The sequence below is a fragment of the Chiloscyllium plagiosum genome, chromosome 18, assembly GCF_004010195.1.
Source record: "Chiloscyllium plagiosum isolate BGI_BamShark_2017 chromosome 18, ASM401019v2, whole genome shotgun sequence".
NCBI classification, from domain to species: domain Eukaryota; kingdom Metazoa; phylum Chordata; class Chondrichthyes; order Orectolobiformes; family Hemiscylliidae; genus Chiloscyllium; species Chiloscyllium plagiosum.
The window spans coordinates 49,346,952-49,370,032 of NC_057727.1; the positions used below are offsets into that span (position 1 = coordinate 49,346,952).

At 38.0% G+C, this 23,081-nt stretch overlaps 1 protein-coding gene across 7 annotated transcripts in view; it reads right to left on the reverse strand.

Moving 5' to 3' along the window:
* The window catches only part of LOC122559093 (contactin-4-like), a 2,522,648-nt gene that overhangs the window by 957,406 nt on the left and 1,542,161 nt on the right, over positions 1-23,081 (reverse strand). For all 7 annotated transcript variants that reach the window (XM_043708367.1, XM_043708366.1, XM_043708371.1 and 4 more), the window contains one exon: positions 2,020-2,195. In XM_043708367.1, coding sequence (XP_043564302.1) covers positions 2,020-2,195 — 176 coding nt within the window. The remainder of the gene's footprint in view (positions 1-2,019; positions 2,196-23,081) is intronic.

Sequence of the window (23,081 nt, forward strand, 5' to 3'; positions counted from 1 at the left end):
ACTATATTCTAGATCCCATTTATGTTTAGCTTCCAGAAACAAACTTCAAAAATCAGATATTGTTTTTACGGAAAGGAACAAGGAGGGTTTAGAATAAAATCAATCCTCCTTGTTCCTTTCTGTAAAAACAAAATCTGATTTTTGAAGTTTGTTTCTGGAAGCTAAACATAAATGGGATCTAGAATATAGTGGCTTAGAAATTCATTGATAATGTGACCACTTGAAGATGCACTCACGCTGGTGTTCCTGGACTAGCTGATGGCTGTTTGTGCATTTGGTTAAAGGTCAACTAACAAGGAAGAAGAGGCTTTTCCAAAACAATTATCAGACTAATAAGAGGTGATGTCTACCACAGTTACCATCGTGGGGAGCTATGCTCTATGGAAATATCTGAGATGTCTTGAATAGATTCACCAAGTCTTAGTTACTGATATCTGGAAGGGAAGGATGCTCACATGAAGCTTACAGCAGAAGATAGGGTCAATGCTGACAATCAGAAAAAAATTATTTAATTATATTCTGTATGAAGTACATGATTGTCTCTTGTGAGACATCAGACTCAAGCGTAAACACACATTATTCATGTTAGAACAACAACAACCAAACTGCTTAGTTTTTCTCAGGAACAATTCTTTTCTCCAGATGGGTGGAGATTATATTGTCATCAGTTTACCCTTCCAGACAAGTCTTTATAAAACAATTATGTCACTTTGTATTCAGTTCCCTTCTCAAGAAGCACTCTGACTGCTTCACAGAGCAGAAGAAGATTGAGAACATGAAGGACAAAAAAAAGACATCATAATGTTAAAAAGTCCTTTCTTAAAAAAAAAGCTTATCTACATTCTCCTACTTTCTCATTTATTTTTGATTGATGATTTTAAATGCAAATTGTACCAAGTATTTTAACAGTTTTCAGCAATATTAGTAAATTTAGTGATATTTTGATGCATTTTAAGAATCCAGTTCATTGCCGATATCACTGAAAATCTTGACCATGTTAAATCTGCTTATTAATAAAAATGTTCATAACTGTTTCAAGAATTCAAAATTCCAACTATCCTTCGATGTTTTCATAAATTCCACTCAGGCCAAGGTTAACCCATAACTGTACATCCCAAAACCTTTGAAAATGTTTGATGGCTTTCTTTGAAATGTATTAACACACACATTATTGCCAACATGTAGGCATTAGAAGAAATTCTCCCCTTGTTTTCCAATGCCATATGGACATTTAATTGTAGCAGTATTCAGAACCTTAAATGTATGCTTGCCCTTTACATTAATAAAGCTTGAGAAATGATTTTGTCAAATTTATCAACGTTTATCAGTTCACATTTTGTCCATAACTTCTTTTTTATTAATGTGGAACATCCTGAACAAAGCAGGCCTAAAATGTACACAGCCTCTGAATAAGAGGAAACACATTTATGAGTGCAGGAGTGTGCAAGATATAAGTATGCAAAAGTGCAGAACTCAAAATCTTTCTCTTTCTTTTGAAAAGTTAATTATAGCATTTATAAGTACACTAAAATACTGTCTCTGACATTTAGGCAATAGGTGTTATAGTTTCATCAGCAAACAGAAATACAGCAAGAATTGCTTCCCAAAATCCTCATGCTGGCTTTTTAACCCAAAGACAACTGTTTATTGAATCTAACTAGATTCTCAGGAAATTAGCTCATTGACAAGTGCAGAAGATGGGGCTTTCAATATGTAAAATAATATCTTCTTACAGATTAGGGCAAGAGATCTAATATGAAACATCTCCTGTGTTTCAGCTGGAAATGACTTCAGAAGAACACATAATGTATTTAAACTTCTTGTTCACCCTTGACACATACTACATCATCAAAGGTGTCATTAGACAGAAAATTGAAAGTGAATGATACTGTAATTTTCCAATACATGCTGATAGGCAGTCAAGATTCCTTTGTAATGTTGCAAACATGGAAAAATAATGCCAAAACTTTTCATTAAAAAATGCAAGATCAATTTTGAAAATTGCTCATTGCAACTTACATGCAAATTCAAGCTTGGCTGCTTTGCTCACAATTGTGCCAAACAAATTTGTTGCGAAGCATTGGTAGGTTCCATAATCCTGGGTTCTAACTGGGTTATTGATAACGAGGTTGCCACCAATCAAACTGTAGCGATAACTGAGGCTGAAGTCAATGTCTGTGCCATTTCTTTGCCATCTATGACAAAAAAAAAGAAATATTTGAATTGTGTTGCCACAAATCTCAATGTATTTCAATACTTGGATGCACATAAAAGAATAATAGTACTTTTGAACATTGTTAAGGAAAGACAGTTAACTGCAGAAGGGAGGAAAAGTTAAATTATTTAATGTAAAACTAATACATTTATGTTTTTGAGTTTTCAATTTGGAAAGAAAGGTTTATTTCCTGTTTTGTTTTTGAGTTCTCAATCCAACTGCTTAACTTAACATTGAGTCTGCTTTCTAGTCACTGATGATTAGCTTTCAAAGTGAATCCTGCAACAAAAATAAAAGTCATGTTTTTTAATTGCACATTATTTGGCACAAGCGAGATGTTCTGTTGAACAATCCCTTCCAAGCACAAGATTGAATCAATGCCAGCAAATTCAAAAACTTCCTGACTTCTGGGCATATTACATTCACTACCTCCAAACAATCAATTAGCTCCTGCCAGTTCCTTGCCATCACTTTGACTCGAAGGTATGAGAAACACAAATCTTCCCTGCTTGTTTCCTTTTGTAATAATTTTCTAAAATGTATGAAACTATGTGCTACACATTGCAATTAGCAACTGTATTGTGCATATTAAGTTGGTATTGTTCAATTTTATTTTCATAGCTAGCAAACCATTTTCTAAACAAACATATCACACACACACAGGAGGAAACCTCCAAACAAAATAACTTTGGCTCATTCAATTCTTAACAGGCATTTAAAACACCATCATACCAACATAGTTGAATTTTAGATCCCTCCATGGTACAAAACTGAAACTCAGGAAGTTAACATTTCATAGCTTATTTTGTAATTTTGCACTTGGAATACAAGTTAGTATATTCCAAAATACAAATGAGTTTTAGTTGGCAACATCTCCAAAGTTGCTGAGGTCGCTACTTTTGGATTGCCAAGAAGTCTTGTACAAACTACCCTTCGTATGGTTGTAATATTCATTTACACCATGATAAAGCAAGCTATATTTTCTGATCCTAACTTAGTACAGTGGTAGTTCGTCCTAAGTCCATACTTCAACTACTGGTTGAGGAAATTACCTGGTGGACTGAGCCATTCAACTCAACCAGTTACTATTCTCTGATAGTACAAATCCTTTATAGTACACGTAATACAGTTTATTCCAGATTTCATTTGCAATACATGTATAATGATCCTGGACAAGGTAAATTTATGGTTTGATCTTGTGAGGTAGCAGTAACGTTTTGTTTAAAGATAGTGAAGTTTAAACGATCAAGTACTTCATTAAAATAATAAAACCACAGGATTCTGTGACTTTAATAAAGCAAAATAATTCTTGAACAATAAACTGAGAAAAGCAAAACAATCTAGAAGCAACATACATTCACTTCATACATTCACCTGCCCTCTGCAATAAGCACCTTTACACCTTCCAGCTTTTTTTAAATATCTGTGAGATTGAGGAGCCAATAGTTCCCTCTTGCTTTCTCCATGGCAATGTCCTCTGAACTTTGTCAGAATTAACATGTCTAACCAATCAGCTCTTCATTTTTCTCTTTGGTGTGAATTGTTGTGGAATTTGAAATGTAGTACTTTTAAGATCTGATGCGATCAGTGCAAGGCAAGAAATGTCAACATCGTGTCCATCTTGTCAGCAACGTTCACATTCAAGGAAATATGTAGTTGAATCATTAAGAGAGAAGTTTAAACTTTCACAAGGATACTGCCAGATATGGTAAGCTGCTGTTTTAAGGAGAAATCTGGTATAGTGAATACTTCCAATCAAGTTCAGAGATGTAATTACACACCGCTGGAGCAGGTGAGACTTGAACCAGAGTCATGGAGTTGTACAGCACGGAAACAGACCCTTCGATCCAACTCATTCATGTCCATCAGATATCCTCATCTAACTTAGTCCCATTTGCCAGGACTTGACCCATATCCCTCTAAACCCTTCCTATTCATAAACCCATCCAGATGCCATTTTACTTGTTGTAATTGTACCAGCCTCCACTACTTCTTCTGGCAGCTCATTCCATACACACACAACCCTATGAAAAAGTTGCACTTTAGGTCTCTTTTATGTTCTTCCTCTCTCACCCTAAACCTATGCCCACTAGTTCTGGATTCCCCCATGAATGATTGATGTAAATAGCAGTGGTGAAGAATAGATCACTCTAAATCACATAAATGAGAGGTAGTATGCAGGATGCAACTTATTGAATGATAGAAATCGGCATAAAATTACATTGATTGGTTCAAGTTTGAATTTGCACCTATCAGGAGGCAGAAACAACATATTTTTCCTCATTCAAACTATGTGCTGGCCAGTTTCTTCTCTACTCTCAGTCTATGACATCATCAGATTGGGTGGAGCTTCGTGCAGCTTCAATCAGAACCGATATCTCGCACTATATTTTATCAAATATTATTCCCCATTGTCAGCATTTACACTTGCAAATGTTTAACCATATATACATTTATTTAACTATCTCTCTTCTCCATTTGCTGACTTCACAAATTCAGGCAGCCTGGAAGATATATAGAATTCCTCAAAAACATGTTTTCTTCAGACATGGGGGTTTGGTGTGCCATTTGGTCAAAGATTGTTGACCTGGATGCTGAACATCTGCAAATAATTCCTCCACCAGAGGATCCTGCTGTGCCAGCTCTTCCTGGATTCCATGTGATCTCACCTTGCTAACCAATCTACCACGTGGCCACTTGTTGAACACCTTGCTGAAGTTCATATCAACAACATTTACTGCTCTGCCTTACAAGGCAGGTCTTTGGCTGCCGCAGTGACAATACCTGATATGAGGACTCCTGGCTGGAGTAGGCCCGAAACTTGCACTCAGTGGGTTGTTGGCTCCGCCTATGGTAGGTATGAAGCACAGAGATTCCTTGAAGACTCCTTGAATCTTACAAGAGCTCTGAAGCTATGCTTGCATATTCCTTGCATAGAAGATTAACTCTGTTTATGTAATTCCTTTTTATTCTTATTGTAGTTCCAAGTCAGGCCGGATTGCGGTGACAAAATACTTTTCACCGTATCTTTCTAGATATATGTCACAATCAATAAATAACTCCGAAATCATTAACTCGCTTCTTAAAAAAAACTCAATGAAGTTTGTGAGGTATGACTTCCCAAGCACAAAGCCATGTTGACTCTCCCTAATCGGTCTTTGCCTTTCCAAATACATACACATCCTGTTGCTCAATATTCTCTCAAACAACATACCCACCACTGATCTCACACTCACTGGTCTATAGTTCCCTTGCTTTTCCTCACCGCTTTTCTTAAATAATGGCACTACATCAGCCAATCTGCAGTCCTCTGACACCTCACCCATGGCTTTTGATGACACAAATATCTGAGCAAAAGGCCCAGCAATCTCTTCCCGAGCTTCCAACAATGGTCAGGGCATCTGCAGGATCCATGTGCTGTGGCTAAGAGGGTATCTGCGACATAAGTGGAATTAGGAGAAGTTTTTGTATAATGTTTGAGTAGTCTGGTGCCAAACTGAAACAAAGAGTATCTTAAAAGACGATATTCATTACTATTTTTCATTGTTTGGAAGTTACACGCACCACTTTACCTTTAACAAAAATTAAAAACACTCATTCCTTCTGAAAACAGATTCATTGCCTGTATTACAGATTTTCCAAACAACCTGAGTAAGGACACAACTTACAATGTTGTTAAAGATTTGGTGAAATTACATATCTCAGTAATCCTATTTACTTTGTCCTCCTAATGCTTGTCAAAAGTCATGCATCGTTGTACAGCAGTTTGTTCACTCTGTACTGATGCAGATAATCTTGAGACTTTTACCCTTTGTATCTTTCTGGGATACACCTGATCAGGTCTCAGGGATTTTTTTTTACCTTGATGCATTTTAAGATATTCAGTACCTCCTCTTCTGTAATAGGGATACTTTTCAAGACATCACAATTTATTTCCCCAAGTTCTTTAGCTTCCATGTCCTTCTCCACAGAGTGTGTTGTTGATGCAAAGTTTTAATTTAGTATCCCAGCTAACTCCTGTGGTTCCACACATAGACAGGCTCACTGATTTTTAAGGGCCTTCTACTGTCTGTAGTTACATTTTTGCCCTTAAAGAACTTGAAGAATCTCTTTGCATTCTCTTAACTTTATTTGTTAATGCTCTCTCATGTTCCCTTTCTGCCCTACTCATTTACCTCTGGAATATACTCCTCGTGTCATCATACTCCTCTGAGGATTAACTCGATCCCAACTATCTGTACCTCCCAAATGCTTCCCTATTCTTGATCAGAGTCTTAATTTCTCATCATCCAGCTTTACCTTCACCTAGCATCCTTTCCCTACACACTGAAAAGAACATACTGTCTCTGAACTCTTGTTATCTCATTTTTAAAGGCCTCCCAATTTCCAACCATCCCTTCATCTGTGAATAGTCACCACCAATCAACTTTTGAAAGTTCCTGCCTAATACTCACAAAATTGGCCTTACTTCAAAGTACTCTCCCATTGACATCTCGGTGTGTTGTATTTCTCATTTCTTTGCTCAGTATTTGCTTCTTCTGATAAACCTTGCTGATTTTTAGCATTTAATAGTTTCTTCAGTGATGATGGAAATAGAAAATATTTCTACAACTCTTGCAATGTCTGTGACTTCTTTCTGGCAGACAGCATGAAAATATTTTCTTATTCCAACATTGGTAATCTCAAGAGATTCTTGGTTCATTTTCAGTTTTATTGAAAAGAACAATGAAGTCTTCTACTTGTTGCACCTTGACTGCCAGTGTTTGTTTCTGATGCAGTTGTTCTCATGGAACTAACTGAAATCATTTTGTGACCGCAAGGATGTTCATGTTGAAGACAAGCAAGCATGCTGAAAAGTGAGAAGTATAACTTGCCAATTCTGCATACATTTTTTTTAACTCTTGTCATAGCTGACCATTGCCTGTGCCTCTGTGGTTCCACAATGATGATATGGACACTTTATATCTGCTAGATTTGCACTATTTAGAAGGGTCATTTTTTTTGACCAATGTGTGCAGGAGGGTCTCCTGACACACTATGTAGATAGGAGAAAGTGAGGTCTGTAGATGCTGGAGATCAGAGTTGAGAGTGTGTTGCTGGAAAAACACAGCAGGTCAGGCAGCATCCGAGGAGCAGGAGAATCGACATTTCAGACCAGAGCCTTCCTGATAAAGGGCTCTGGCCTGAAACGTCGATTCTTCTGTTCCTCGGATGCTTCCTTACCTGCCGTGCTTTTCCAGCAACACAGTCTCAACAGTATGTAGATAGGCCAACAAAAGGCAAAGCTGCATTGCTGGGTAATGAACCCAGGCCAGATGGTAGATTTGGAGGTAGGTGAGCACTTTGGAGATAGTGACCACAATTTGGTTATGTTTACTTTAGCAATGGAAAGGGATAGGTACATTCCACAGGGCAAGAGTTACAGGGGGGGAGGCAATTAAGCAAGATTTAGAAGGCACAGAATGGGGAAGGAAACTGCAGGGGATGGGCATAATTGCATAACTGAAATGTGAAGCTTGTTCAAGGTACAGCTACTGTGTGACCTGGATAAGCATGTACCTGTCAGGCAGGAAGGAAGTGGTTGAGCGAGCGAACCATCATTTACTGAAGGATTTGAATCTCTTGTCAAGAGGAAGAAGGAGGCTTATGCAAAAATGAGGCATGAAAGCTCGGTTAGGGCACTTGAGAGACAAACATTTGCCAGGAAGGACCTGAAGAGAGAGCTAAGAAGAGCCAGGATGAGACATGAGAAGTTTTTGGTAGGTGGAATCAAGGAAAACCCAAAAGCTTTCTCTCGGTATGCCAGGAATAAAAAGAAGGACCAGAGTAAGATTAGGGCCTTTCAAGGGCAGTAGTGGGAAGTTGTGCGTGGAGTCTGAAGAGATAGGAGAGGCGGTAAATAAATATTTTTCATCAATATTCACAGGAAAAAGACAATGTTGTCAAGGAGAAAACTGAGGTGCAGGGTATTAGACTAGACGGGATTGAGGTTCATAAGAAGGAGGTATTTGCAATTCTGGAAAGTGTGAAAATAGATAAGTCCCCTGGGCCAGATGGGATTTATTCTGGGATTCTTTGGGAAGCCAGGGAGGAGATTGAAGAACCTTTAGCTTTGATTGTTATGTCGTCATTGTGTACAGAAATAGTGCCTGAAGACTGATCGCAAATGTTGTCCCCTTGTTCAAGAATGGGAGTACGGACAACCCTAGTAATTATAGACCAGTGAGCCTTACTTCGGTTGTGAGTAAAGTATTGGAAAAGATAAGAGCTAAGATTTATAAAAATCTAGAAAGGAATAATTTGATTTGGGATAGTCAATATGGTTTTGTGAAGGGTAGGTCGTGCCTCACAAACCTTAATGAGTTCTTTGAGAAGGTGACCAAACAGGGAGATGAGGGTAAATGTGGTGTATATGGATTTCAGTAAAGCATTTGATAAGGTTCCCCATGGTAGACTATTGCAAAAAATACAGAGGCGTGGGACTGAGGGTGATTTAGCAGTTTGTATCAGAAGTTGGCTAGCTGAAAGAAGACAGAGGGTGGCGGTTGATGGGAAATGTTCATCATGGAGTACTAGTGGTATACCGCAAGGACCTGTTTTGGTGCCATTACTGTTTGTCATATTCATTAATCACCTGGAGGAGGGCGTAGAAGGATGGATTAGTAAATTTGTGAATGACACTAAAGTTGGTGGAGCTGTGGACAGTGTGGAAGGATGTTGCAGGTTACAGAGGGACATGGATAAGCTGCAGAGCTGGGCTAAGAGGTGGCAAATAGAGTTTAATGCAGAAAAGTGTGAAGTGATTCACTTTGGAAGAAGTAACAGGAATACAAAGTACACTAGCCCAGTAAGAGTCTTGGTCGTGTGGATGAACAGAGTGATCTATGTGCATAGATCCCTGAAAGTTGACATCCAGGTTGATACGGTTGTTAAGAAAGCATAAGGTGTGTTAGGTTTTATTGGTAGGTGGGATTGAGTTTTAGAACCATGAGGTCATGTTGCAGCTGTACAAGCCTCTGGTGCGGCTCCACTTCGAGTATTGCGTACAGTTCTGGTTGCCACATTATAGGAAGGATGTGGAAGCTTTGAAAGGGTGCAGAGGAGATTTACCAGGATGTTGCCTAGTATAGAGGGAAGGTCTTATGAGGAAAGGCTGAGGGATTTGAGGCTGTTTTTGTTAAAGAGAAGAAGTTTAAGAGATGACTTAATAGACACATTCAAGGTGATCAGAGGATTAGATAGGGTGAACAGTGAGAATCTTTTTCCTCAAATTGCGATGGCTAGCACGAGAGGAAATAGCTTCAAATTGTGGAGTGCTGGTTATAAGACAGATGCCAGAGGTAGGTTCTTTACTTAGAGTAGTAAGGGCATGGAATGCCCTGCCTGCAACAGTGGTAGACGCACCAACTTTAAGGGCATTTAAATGGTCATTGGATAAACATATGGATGATTATATAATAATGTAAGTTAGATGGGCTTCAGACTAGTTTCACAGGTTGGCACAACTTCAATGGCCTGTAATTTGCTGGAATGTTCTATGTTCTATCAGCAGAATGTTTACAGCTGAAGTAACAGAGAACTTTTGATTGTTTCTTACAGCAAAGTTGTTCTCCATCTCTCAGGATTTGTCTGCGAGTCTTCTGGTATCTACTTTCAGCACAATTTCAACAGTCTTCTCCAAATTTAACCCGTTCTTTGATTTAAAAAAATCTGACAGACCCATCACTAATTCAAGCTACACTTTGTTCGTTACGAATTCTGCTCTCGAAGCGCCATAGCTACAGTTTTCCACTAATTCATAGAGTACACTTACAAAATTATCTATAGATTCCCACGGATATTGAACTCTTCTGTTAAATCTGGTCTCTTCCAATATTTTATTTGCTCACAGATTGAATTAATTATCAAAAGCTATCAGAACTTCTCCAGAGGTTTTGTTGTCTTCTTAACTTTACAACCTATTGTATATCAGAGTGCATTTAGTTTTTCACCTTGAGATTTACTGTTTGATTTTGAAATAGATCTGTATCTTAAGAACTGATTTCTCCAAGTTATCCATTTACATGTTGTCTGGGTCATCTCTCACTAAATATTAATGGAAATATTAATTTTCCTCCAAATGTAACCTTTTTTTTTTCAAAGTTTAAAATCTGTAGCATTTTAAAGCTTCTGTTCCTCTAAATGATTTAATGATTCTGCACTGAAGAAATCTTGGTCTAAAAGCTTATGATGTTGCAAATTCAATGCTTTTTTAATTCTCTTGCCTTAAAGTTTCTTCAACTTTTCTGTGACACTGAGTTTAAACGTTGAACTGTTGTTCAAACTTGTTGCTGACTGCAAAACATCAAACTCTATTAATAGCTATGCTTTAAGATATTCTTCCCATAAAGCTTTATCTACACAGCATTTTCTATACGATAACATAGAGATGTATAGCATGGAAACAGACCCTTCAGTCCAACCCTTCCATGCCAACCAGATGTCCCAACTTAATCTAATCCCACTTGCCAGCACCCGGCCCATCTCCCTCCAAACACTTCCTATTCATATACCCATCCAGACGCTTTTTAAATTCTGTAATTGTACCAGCCTCCACCACTTCCTCTGGCAACTCATTCCATACGCGTACCACCCTCTGTGTGAAAACATTGCCCCTTAGGTCTCTTTTATATCTTTCCCCTCTCACCCTGAACCTATGCCCTCCAGTTATGGACTCCCCCACCCCAGGGAAAGACCTTGTCTATTTATCCTATCCATGCCCTTCATGATTTTATCAACTTCTTTTATCACCCCTCAGCCTCCGACGCTCTAGGGAACACAGCCCCGGCCTATTTAACCTCTCCCTGTAGCTCAAGTCCTCCAACCCTGGCAATATCCTTGTAAATCCTTTACAAATGAACCCTTCAAAGTTTCACAACATCCTTCCAATAGGAAGTGTTTTAGAGACTCATAGTCATAGAGCCATACAGCACGGAAACAGATCTTTTGATTTAACCAGACCACACCAACCATAATCCCAAATTAAATGAGTTCCAACTGCCTGCACTTAGCCCATATTCCTCCAAACCTTTCATATTCATGTACTTGTCTAAACATCATTTCAACATTGTGACTGTCCCACATCACCACTTCCTCTGAAAGTTCATCCCACATACAAACCACACTCTGCATAAAAAACTGTCCCTCATGTCTTTTTGAAATCTTTTTCCTCTCACCTTAAAAATATGCCCCCTTGTCTTGAAATCTCCCATCCTAGGGAGAAGATGCCTGCATTCATCTTATCTATGTTCCCCATGATTTATAAACCTCGGTAAGGTCACCTGTCAACCTCCTCCACACCAGTAGAAAAGGTCCCAGCCTAACCAGCTCTCCTTATAACTGGAAACATCCAGATAAAACTTTTCTGAACCCTCTCCAACGTAATAATATCCTTCCTATAACAGGGAGACTGGAACTGGACACAGTACTCCAGAAGAGGCCTCACCAATGTCCTGTATACCCTCAGCATAATGTCCCAACTCCTATACTCAAAGGTCTGAGCAATGCAGGCAAGCGGGCAAAACACTTTTACTTCTTTTAAGCTCCATTTTTGAAAAAAACGAGTACCATTTCTCTGTACTGCTTACTGGGGATTTTTTTTTTAAATTACAATTTTTGTTTCTCACATCATGCAGACAAAGGGGAGGATTTCTCAGCCTCTGCAGCTGAGATGGAGCATTTCCCTCTATTTTTCGGGTAACACAGTTGCTTTATCACCTTTCATCATCTAATACACGAGACACATCACAACTATAACTGTTTAAATAAACATTTGTGGTTGCAGTCTGAATAAACTTTCCTTCCAAAATCTTAGTTTCAATCATGAATATTCTAATCTTATCATGATCTTTAAAATCTTCTAACTATTGTGTTCTCTTAAGGACTCTGCTTAAAATCTTTGACAGTTTCCTTTATGAACTTACCTGTTTTGAAGGATACTTTGTCATTTTCAATTATATATTTTTCTTTCCATTACTTCCAAGTTTCGTCCCCTTGCTCATTGTGATTTCTAATTTCAGTTATGGAGCTCTGAACTGCTCTTCAGAATCTGTAAGGAACCTATAACTTTCCAGTAAGTTTCATTCTTTTTTATACTCCTCCCAACCCACACCTTTATTTTTCTGTTCCTCATATCATGCTCTGAGCTCTGAGGTAAAGATTTTCTTCTGGAGTACTGCTTTGACCATACTGCTGCTTCCATGTGTAAAGCTGACTGTGTCTCTATTTAAACAGTGGCTGCTGGTAAGTGTCTGAATGTTCTTAAATCAGAAATGTTCTTAACGTGGTAAATTCCCTTTTCTTCCGACCACTCGCTTTTTTTCCCCCTTTGGGTCTTTTGTTTCCACTGTTTGTTACCTTTAAGTATTTATGAAACAATTCCCACAGCTGATCATTGTGTGGTACTTGCAGTCGAGATGGAATGCTGCTTCCAGTTCTCCTTTCTACTCCTCAAAATAAAACTTTAATGAAGAATAAAGAACCATACAGCAGAGAAACTGACCCTTCAGCCCATCAAGACTGCACTAGCACATAATGCCTTTCTAAACCAAAAACCTTTTACCTCGACATCCCTCTGTCTATACATATTTCTGTCAAGATCAGATTGGACAGCCCCTGGTGAGGCACTGTAATATACACAAATGATGAATGAAAACATGAGAGAATGTTCTCTCAGGGCCTATTGAATTCAGACTGGGAGAGGATTGACCATTGAATTCTCATGAGAAGAAACATTTGTCTGAGTTACAAGATGTAGTTTATTGAATAAAAACAATAGGTACAGGTTACATTGACTCGGTGGATGGAATTGCAAAGACTACACAAAACCAGAGATACCACATGTTTCCACTGAAATCTGGTGCTACTCCTCCACCCCAAGATTATGTGATGTCTTCAGACTGGGCATAGCTTAATGCAGCTACAACATTAACTCTTTCAGAACCATTATCTTATCCAACAGTAACGATTTCTCTTGAGTTCGGAACTCTGATTTAACCTCATCAATTTCATTTTTTATTGGCCAAGATGAAGAGAGGTGAGTTGGAATAAAATAATATTCACACAATGTCGTTGGAGCACAGAATGCATCACCACTTGAATGTGGACCATTGTGTCTTTTGCAGGGAAATAAAGAAAATACATGGTTGAGAAGAGACAGTCAGGCGTTCAATTAATCTTAAATTCTTCTTGCAAGTATCCAGCAGGAGCGAACGATAATGGAGGTTGTCCTCTGAACTTATTTCATTCTATGTTTAGTTGCTGGGTAAATTTTGTTATAATTTATAAGGAGACTCCATTACTTGTATGTGATAATCAGTTTTTTACACATTTAAATTCATCAAGGTGATGCACAGAAACTCTATGGTAATTGCATATATTTTGTGTCAGAAGATCCACATAGATATATGGTAGTGTCATCAAAAAGCTGCACCAATAACATCCATTAACCTTATTTTGAGAAAACCATCACCTGTGCCCGCATGACATTCAATTTTCCCATACAAACCACTCTTTTAGCTTCATGAAGTAGGATTGTCCAATTAGTGCCAATTCATGCTAAATTAAGTCTTCATACTCCACAATTTGTTTTGAATTAATTCAAAGGTACTCCTAAAATAACTCGCCTGCAGAAATTATGATTAAATTCATTGAACTAATTTTGAAACCTATCTACCCGTTTGCCCTTTCTAGCACATGTATGCCATTTAGTTCTTTTTTTTAATCAAAGAGTAGGATAATTTGTTTTAATTATGGCAGCTCATGAGGCCTAATTGCATTAATGACATTCATATGAAAGGGTGTTCCATAGTGACTATCAATTATTTCGTTTATATATTATTAAATATCATGATATTACCCTTTCAAATAAATTCAAACAGCAGAAAAATAATTTTAAATCCTCAGCTATACTATTGAAGCCTTTTTAAATGTCTCCTGACAAACTGCATTAAGACTTGATGTTAATCCTCCATGAGCATTTTATTAAAACAAATCATGCTTCTGAATGGTTCAAGGAATTTTGTCCAGAGCATTTGTCATTCTACTCCTCGGAAAAGCTAGCAATGAATATGACTGTAAGTCACTCATTACCCTAATACATACATTGCTTGCATTGTCCTCTACATCATTTCTTTAAGTAAACAATAATATAATGAAGACTTTCTTCTGGAGATAGAGGGGCAACATTGTCTGTCTAAAGTAGAATTCAACAGTGGATTAGATGCTTCAAATTTCTAATAAGAAACATACTCTGAGTGACTTTCTAATAATACTCTGCTCCCGTCTTGTTTAAATTTGTTCTAAAATAGTTTTTTTATTTTTGCAGTAGTCATCTTCATCTTGATTGGCTACACTTTTGACAATGAACTTGATTTTAATTCATATCTTTTTTTAAACCTTTAATTTCAAGTTGAACTTTGTCAAAGAAAGAGTTTGTTTATTAAAATGGCATACTTTCTCAAAGAAATATTTCTGCCTCAACTGTTTTAATTATGCCACAGCTTATATAATTTCAACTATGAAGCGCACACTACAGGAAGTCCAGGGGAGCAAAGACTTCCCTCTGTGATTATCTTCAGTAAATTTCTCGAGAAAGCACCAAGCTCTGTTGTCAACAAGAGGCCCTTGACTACCACATACACTGTTACTCTTTTATTGGTTAATGGTGCAGAAGGGAAATTTACCCGGTATAAAAGGATGCAGGAGTACAATATTCCACATTCATCATATTCATCATTGACTTAAAATCTTCCCACAGAGGAAGGCAACCAATTCACTCACACCAACTCATAAGTATGACTGTAAAAAAGAAACATTACTAACAAGCAGATAGACATTAAGCTATTCCTTTCATAAATAGATACTGTAAACTTGTCAGCTAGTTAACAAGTCAAAATCTAAATTCATCTCAATTTATTATAATCTTAGACATTCATTTTGACATCAGTACAGAACTGTAGTCTTAAACCTGAACTGCGTCCGTAACCCTCACATCTAATTGTTATTCCAGTTCATTTCAATAGTTTTAAAACATCATTAGATAAATAAACAATTAAGTTACAGCTATGGCAAAACTTGGTTCATTTAAAATCGAACAGAAGGTTGTGTCGATCCTAACAGGAGTTCTATGGTGTTGAAGTGAGACAGTTCACCAAGCCAAATTTATGCATTATTGACTTCTAAGTAAACACTAGTTGACAAAGACGCTAGCTGAAGGGTTAAAGATTCACCTGTAACAAGAATATTTATAAAAGGGGAAAATACATGTTGCTGTGTTCATACAATCTCTTGACATTGGGGTACTGCAGGAAGCAGCACGAGTGCAAAAGAACCTATTAAGAGCCTATAGCACTTTAACAGAAACCATTACTAGAACAGTTAGGTAAGTGTCGAGAAAGAGCACTTGATGAAGCAATGAGCACTAATGGAGAAGAGTAAAAGGTGGTGACAGCAGGCAATGAGGAAAAGCAGGTTGGGAATAGACTTAACAGCTGCTGAGAGTCTTGATGCTGTAGCTGTCTACAGGGCATTCATTCATCAGCTGGAACTTCTCATGTGGTCCTTTAAAAATTAAATTTCTTGCAAGAAATATTATTCCAACATCTGTTTTGGCACAGAGGATTGAGTATGTGAAAACTATGGAGCACGTGGCTGAGAAACCCCTGAAGATAGGACTAAGCCCTGGTATAGTTCTGTTGACTAACATCATATCTGTTTCTGTGGAGAATTTTGCTTCTAATTTAAATGAAGTTTTTGTTTCTTGTCTATAAACAATACAAGCCCAGTTTGGAAGCACCATAATGCAAGGCGTGGTGCTTCTTCACAAACATCAAAGATTTGTCAAGAAAAGATATGAAATGGATTCAGTCATTAAGGATGGCAAGTCCCTCAAGACTGGCAACTCCCTCAAAAAACTGAAGAAATGCAGAGTGGAGAAAAACAATCTGCAATTGTCGAGGCCAAGATGTGCGTTAATGTGACAGGGTCTATGTGGAATCCATTGGAAATTAGACAACCAACAAGGTTTCTACTGAAGAGAAGCAATATCTTACTGTGTGAATACTTTATCTTTCAGATATCATCTTTAAGGAGTCTATGTGGTAACCATGGAAAACTTCGCAAATCTTCCTTTCAGTTTGGAGGCTGCACACAAAAATTAGTTGGCTTCTTTGACACCTGCTTCATAACGTGCAATGGATGTTTCTCTTTAAAAAAAAACTAACCTGTTGAGAGAATCAATCCCTGATGAGCAATTTCTTACTGGACCATTAGTAAAAAACATTATGCTGATGTGATATTGAACAAGGAAACTAGTAAAAAACATGGCTGACAGTCTTAAATTGAGCTCAAGTGCAACAGACAACCCTCAATGTTGAAGAGTGTTGGATATCCAGTTTGCAAGTGAGCAAACACATTCCTATTGAGCGATCAGTTCAAGTCTCTTGAGAAAAGTAAGTCAACAAGCTTTTTGCTGAATTGAAAACCAATGGAGTAATGTCAAGGACATAATGTCAAAATATCCTTCAAATTCCTTCATTTAAAACAGAGCAAATTTCCTAACAGAATTGAAAATGTTTGAACAGTATTCAGAATTATGGTTTCCAGATTCCAGAGGCCTGTCCAAAGAAAGCAAGCAAACCATTCAGGCAAAATATTGCAGATGATGGAAAGAAAATGCTGGAGAAACCTAACAAGTTGGGCAGCGTCTGTGGAGAGAGAAACAAAGTTACTGTTTCAAGTCCATTATGCTTGTTTTGATACGCTCTCAAGAAATCATACTGGGTGCCAAATGCTAGCTGTTTCTCTCTTTATAGATGTTACTAGATCTGAATTTGGCCAGCATTCTCTGTTTTCTTTGAAGCAAGCCATTAAGATCAGCTAAACAAGTGGGTATGATAGTCTACAACTGGTCAGTATTAAACAGAAAAAAGGATTAAAAGATTCCCAAAATATAGTGACCATGTCAGAAAACAATTAAGACTCAGATCAAAAACTTCCACATTCAGTGTTCACGTCATTCAGGGAGAAGCTTACAGATCCTCAATATAAATTTGGCAGTTGTCATACTCACTAAAATACTTGAACATATCAAGATGTGCAAAGTGTTGGGCCCTCTGAAAGCTGAGCACTTTCTTAATGCATTCAATCAATTCTGCAGGGCAAGTGACAGAAAAGGCCCTTGGTAGAGGCAGTGCATTCATGCAAAGGCTGATATAATTGGAAAGAGTCATGTACCGAACAAAACAGATAACACACAAGGAGAACAATTAAGCCACAAAAAAAGATCTGTTATCACACCAAAGCCATGCGCAATTTGTGTTTGACAAACCATAATTTGACCATGTACACAAGACAAAAAGTCATAAACACATTTTTCACTGCCAATCTCATGAAAAACAATGATAACACACCATCTGAAGTTTTTACAAAAATTCATATTATCTGCTTTCAGAAAACAGACGACATTTGATACTGATGAAGATTAGACATACTTGCCATACATTCTTTTTATAAACAAGTACCCTCAGGCATGGAAAGTCATGATGAAACTTGGAAATGTTTTGCTTCCAACATACAATGAATCACCAATTCCATGTGCAGAATCAACAGTGCAGGAGTGCAAGTACAACAAATTAACCTGCATATTGCACAGGTTCTACATTCTAGATACAACTGGGCCAGTACTTACAACATAGCATGACCCCATAGTACTGTAGTTAAACTCTTGGAATCAATTTGTAACTGAGACACTCGAGTTCATTCATGGAGCTGCAAGGGTCAACCTTGATTCCACTTGAAAGACACTATCCATTATTTTTGTTCTTTCTAACATAATTAGTTGTTTAGAAATGAAAGTATCATGGATGCAGCTATTGCATCCTTCAGTTAATTTGGATGATCTTGCTGCATCCATTCCAGGCTAGAGCAATGTTGGTAAAATGTAAAACTTTGCAATGCATGTTTCATGATTTAATATTGACATGACTTAACAATACCTTGAAGTATTAGAAACCCAAACAACTTAGATGTTAATAAGTTGGATTGGTCAGTGAGAATCTACTGTAAGATGGTGTGTGTAAATAGCTAGATTAAGTTAAAAAAAAGAGAGAACAAAAATATGAATGCAAACTAGCTAGAAACAAATATTGACTTAAAAAACTTGCATGTAAGCCAAATAGAGAAGCTTACTTGAGAAAAAATGAATTTCATTACAGGCAGAGAACAGAAAATTTACAATGGCAAATGACATTGAAGTAAAATAATTACTGTGTGCCTGTCTTCACTGAGGACGATACAAGAAAATGCCAAGAAATAACTGAGATTTAGGCCAACAATGAGAATGACAAACTGAAAGAAATTAGTTTTACAAAGTAGTAATGGACAAATAATAGAACTTAAAGTCACTAAGTCAACAGGATCTAATGGTCTTTTTTTCCAGAATATTGAAATTGGAGGTAGCTATTGAAATAATGTTTGCACTGGTTGTCATATTTCAATAGTCTATAATTTCAAGAGCTGTCTCAAAAGGTTGGAAGGCTGCAAATTTATACTCTTAGAAAGAAGGTAGAGGAAAAATAGGGAACAACAGCGTTTTTGACATGATATCTGTAGTAGAGAAAATATAAGAATCTATTATGAAGGATGTGATAACTGGACATAGAGAAAATAATGATCTGATTGAGCTGAGTCAGCAGGATTTATGAAGGGGAAGCAATTTTCAACATATTCGTGATGGGACCAGCAAAATAGATCGTTGGGGGGGATGGGGAGGAATAACTCTTACACATGTTGTGCTTGGAATTTCAGAAGGCTGAGGTCTCGGACAGGAGATTATGAAACAAAATTAAAGCATATGGGATAGAGATAACATGTTGGCGCGGACTGAGAGCTGAGAACAGAAAGAAAAATGTAAGAATAAATTATCAATTGTCAGGTAGGCAGGTTCTAATGGTGGTGGATAAAACTTAGTGCTTGAACCTCAACAAATCATAATCTATCAATGATTGGATGTGGGGACCAAGTGTAATATTTCCCAGTTTGCCAATGATGCAAAACTAGCTGGGATTTTAAGTCACCAAGAAGATGCCATTGGTCTTCAAGATGATGTAGACAGGCTAATTAAGTGTGTAAGAACATCCAGATGAAAAACAAAGTGGATCTGTGGGGTTACTTTCTTTGGTAAGATTGGGGCATGCTACCTTCTTTGGATACGCATTTCTGAAATGGAGAGAAGTTGGGAAGATCTGATCTCCAAAATGACCTGGGTGTCCTTTACATAACTCACTGAAAATGGACACGCAAATAGCATGTTGACCTTTATCCCAAGAAACACAAGTGATGTAAAAGCAAAAGACATCTTGCTTCTATTGTATTAAAACTTGGGTGGCAGAATCTGAAAAATTTCGGACACTTTTGGTTCCCTTATCCAAAGGAGGACATACGTTCTATGGAGGGAATTCAGTGTATGTTCACCCTCTAGACTAAATTTCTGAGATTGTGGGGCTGTTTTAAGAGAAGAGATTGAGGACTCAGCTTATTCTCGAGAGGTTTGAAGAATGAGAGATGATTTCATCAAAACTTATAAAATTCCTCAGAAGGAATAGATTAGGGAAAGGCTTCTTGGAAACAGGGTTAGGATATGGGCAATACATTTTAAGATTGATAGAGGAATTATTTCTATACTCAGTGGATAACAAATCTTTGGAATTCTCACTCCAGAGTGCTGGGGAAGCTCAGTCATTGATGAAGTTCAAAATAGAAATCAACCAATACAGGCACAGCATGGGACAATGGCATTGAGGAAGATGATCAGCCATATTCTAGAGTTGTCCAGCAGGCCAAAAGGGCTGAATGGCCTACTCCTACCTTTCAATGTGTTGCACAATCTGAGGTTGCTCCCTATTGGGGTGACTATGTATGGTAGCCTTGCCAATTGAAACCCATAGTACCTTTGAGATCTCTGCACCCATCCATTTCCGACATAACTATCACCAGTTCTAAATGCTGCACCTTTCAATTGTATTGGCCCTAAAGTCTGGAATTTTCTCCTTAACGTTTCTCCCATTCTATCTTTCCTCTTCCAATAAGATGTCACTTAAAATTTACCTTGGACGCAACAGTTGCTCATCCGTCCAAAGATTACCAGCTGTGTGACAATTTATATTTGATAAAATGTAAGGAGTGGCTTGAGACATTTCACTGTACTCAAGATGTATGAAGGTTGTTATTGTTAATGCACTGGCATGTGAATAGCAAATTGATCTGGCAGGTATTACCAGCAATAACTTGAACTAAGGTTGTAGAATACAAGTACGATGCAGTGGTGACTTTGCCTACACTGGCCAGGCGTTCCATGTAAAGAATGTAATTTGAGAGGCACTGCACAATGCAATTCAGTAACAGCCTCCATGCTCTGATTGTGAACGTGAGAGGGTTTGATCTCTTCAGGCATGCTAAATTATGCTGCAACAAACAGAAAATGCTGGAGGAACTCAGCAGGTCTGACAGCATCTGTGGAGAGAGGAATCACGTTAACATCAAGCTTGATCTCACTCTTCTTCATAACTGCAGAACTTTAGACTCCAAAGAACCATATCAGACTAGAAATGGTAATGCAGATTCTCTGTGCTCAGATGCTGCCAGACCTGAGATTCTCCTGCATTTCCTGTGTTTGTTTCAGATTTCCAGCATCTACACTATTTATCTTTAATCTGAATTGGCATGATTTTTGAACCACCTGAGGGTGGATTCCATTTGTAAGCAAACCTACCTTCTATCCTTTCCACTCCCCCTGCCCAGCTCTGGAAAAAAGTCCAACAAATCCAGAGTAGGCAGCTGACTGGCTAAGGTAAAAACAATGACTGCAGATGCTGGAAACCAGCTTCTGGATCAGTGGTGCTGCAGAGCACAGCAATTCAGGCAGCATCCGATGAGCAGCAAAATTGACGTTTCGGGCAAAAGCCCTTCATCAGGAATAAATGGATGAAGGGCTTTTGCCCGAAACGTCGATTTTGCTGCTCGTCGGATGCTGCCTGAATTGCTGTGCTCTTCCAGCACCACTGATCCAGAAGCTGACTGGCTTAGTAGAATGCATCAGCTGAACTCGGTTGTCATTTTCCTCTTGATACAACAACCAAAAGCATTTGAGAATAACATTGCTGACTACCTTTTCTCCTCTCCTACCCCATAGATATTGTGTTTATCACATGCTCACCAATGGAAAAAATTCCTCAATGCTTCCCAGAGGCATTCTCAGGAAAAGAAATGCTGAAACAGTGATGAACCATTGGAGATGTTGACATGTTGCCAATGGTTACTGAATTTTTAAAACTCATGTACTATCAAGAACAGAACTATGACTCAGTGTTTAAGTTTGTCCATCTGATGAACTGAAATGAAAACTAACGACATTTTGTGCCACATTGTCACACTGATTTTTTTTGCACTTCAAGTTTCAATCTTACCTCAGATTTTAAAAAACTGTTTCTCCGTTACAAGGTTATGAGTGGAGCTTCAAGTTGAGTGTTTTTTTCATCTGTTTCAATGGATATTTACTTTTAATAAAGGGAAATGTGTGCTTCTGATATAGCACACAACCATTGATGGTTGTAAAGTGGTGTTTAATCAAACTCAGTTTAAGAACTGCAGTGTGTGGAGGAATTCCATTTGTGTGTATAAATAGAATCTAACCAGGAACAGATGATTCAGAATTGGAAGAGAACTTTTTTTACATTACTGTGAAGAATTTTAAAGACAATAGTAAAATGTCATTTTTCAGAATCAATTTTAATGCAGGTTTAATATTACAGCATATCAAATTTCAATTCACAGACAAACTTCTATAAAGGAGTTAGCAGAGATGTGGGTTTTTTCACACACATAGACCTAAGCAAGCCCATATTGTGCAGTATGAAGCCGTATCACAGCACTATAAATTAAGATTTTCTTCTGCTTGTGGATAAGTGTATTGCCAACATTTGTTGCTTGTCCCCAATTCACCTTGAGAAGTTTGTGATAAGGCACCTATTTGAGCCACTACAATGAATATGGCTGTAGATGAATTCATAGTGTGGTTTGTGAGAGAGATCCAGGATATTGACCTGGTTCCAGAGAAGAATCAGTGATATTATGCATCTCAGACATTGCAGGTGGTGCTGATCTGTTGCTGCTGCCCTATTGTTTCTAACTGTCAAAAATACCTCTTTAAAGTCTACTGCTGAAAGCAGCTCGCAGGTTGATGTGGTGTTTCGTGTGGTGAAACTATACTGGCGCAACTATAGAAGAAGGGCTGAATGCTTTAGCTGGTGGATGGGTTACTGGTCAAGTCAGTTTATGTATCCCGGATGGTGCTGAGTTTCTTGACTGTTGTTGGAGTTGCAGTCATGAAGTCAAGAAAGATTATTCTGCCTTGGCAGTTCTCTTGCTACCTGCCACAGGTCCAGCATGGCAGACATACCTTCCAGGACAGGACTAACCTGATCAGAGGTAGTGCTGAATGAGAAACCTCGTCCAGAGTGCTTTACGTGGAGGTGCTATTGCTCAACCTGGAGGAGTACTCATTTCATCAAGAGAGAGTTCAATGGGTGATAATGAGCAGACAGTCAACTTGTCCACATTTGATTCGATGTCAGGGTCTCATGGGCTCAAAGTCAGTGTTGAATATATCCAGATCTCGGCTCATTCGGCAGCAAATGACTGTGCTCCAAACTCCAATGCTATCGGAGAGAGGACATAAACAGGAATGCAGGCTGCTGCTCCAGCATTCGGTGAGGCAGTTCTCCCAGTTTTGGCACATATCCTCATATATTCATGCTTTGAATGAATGGTA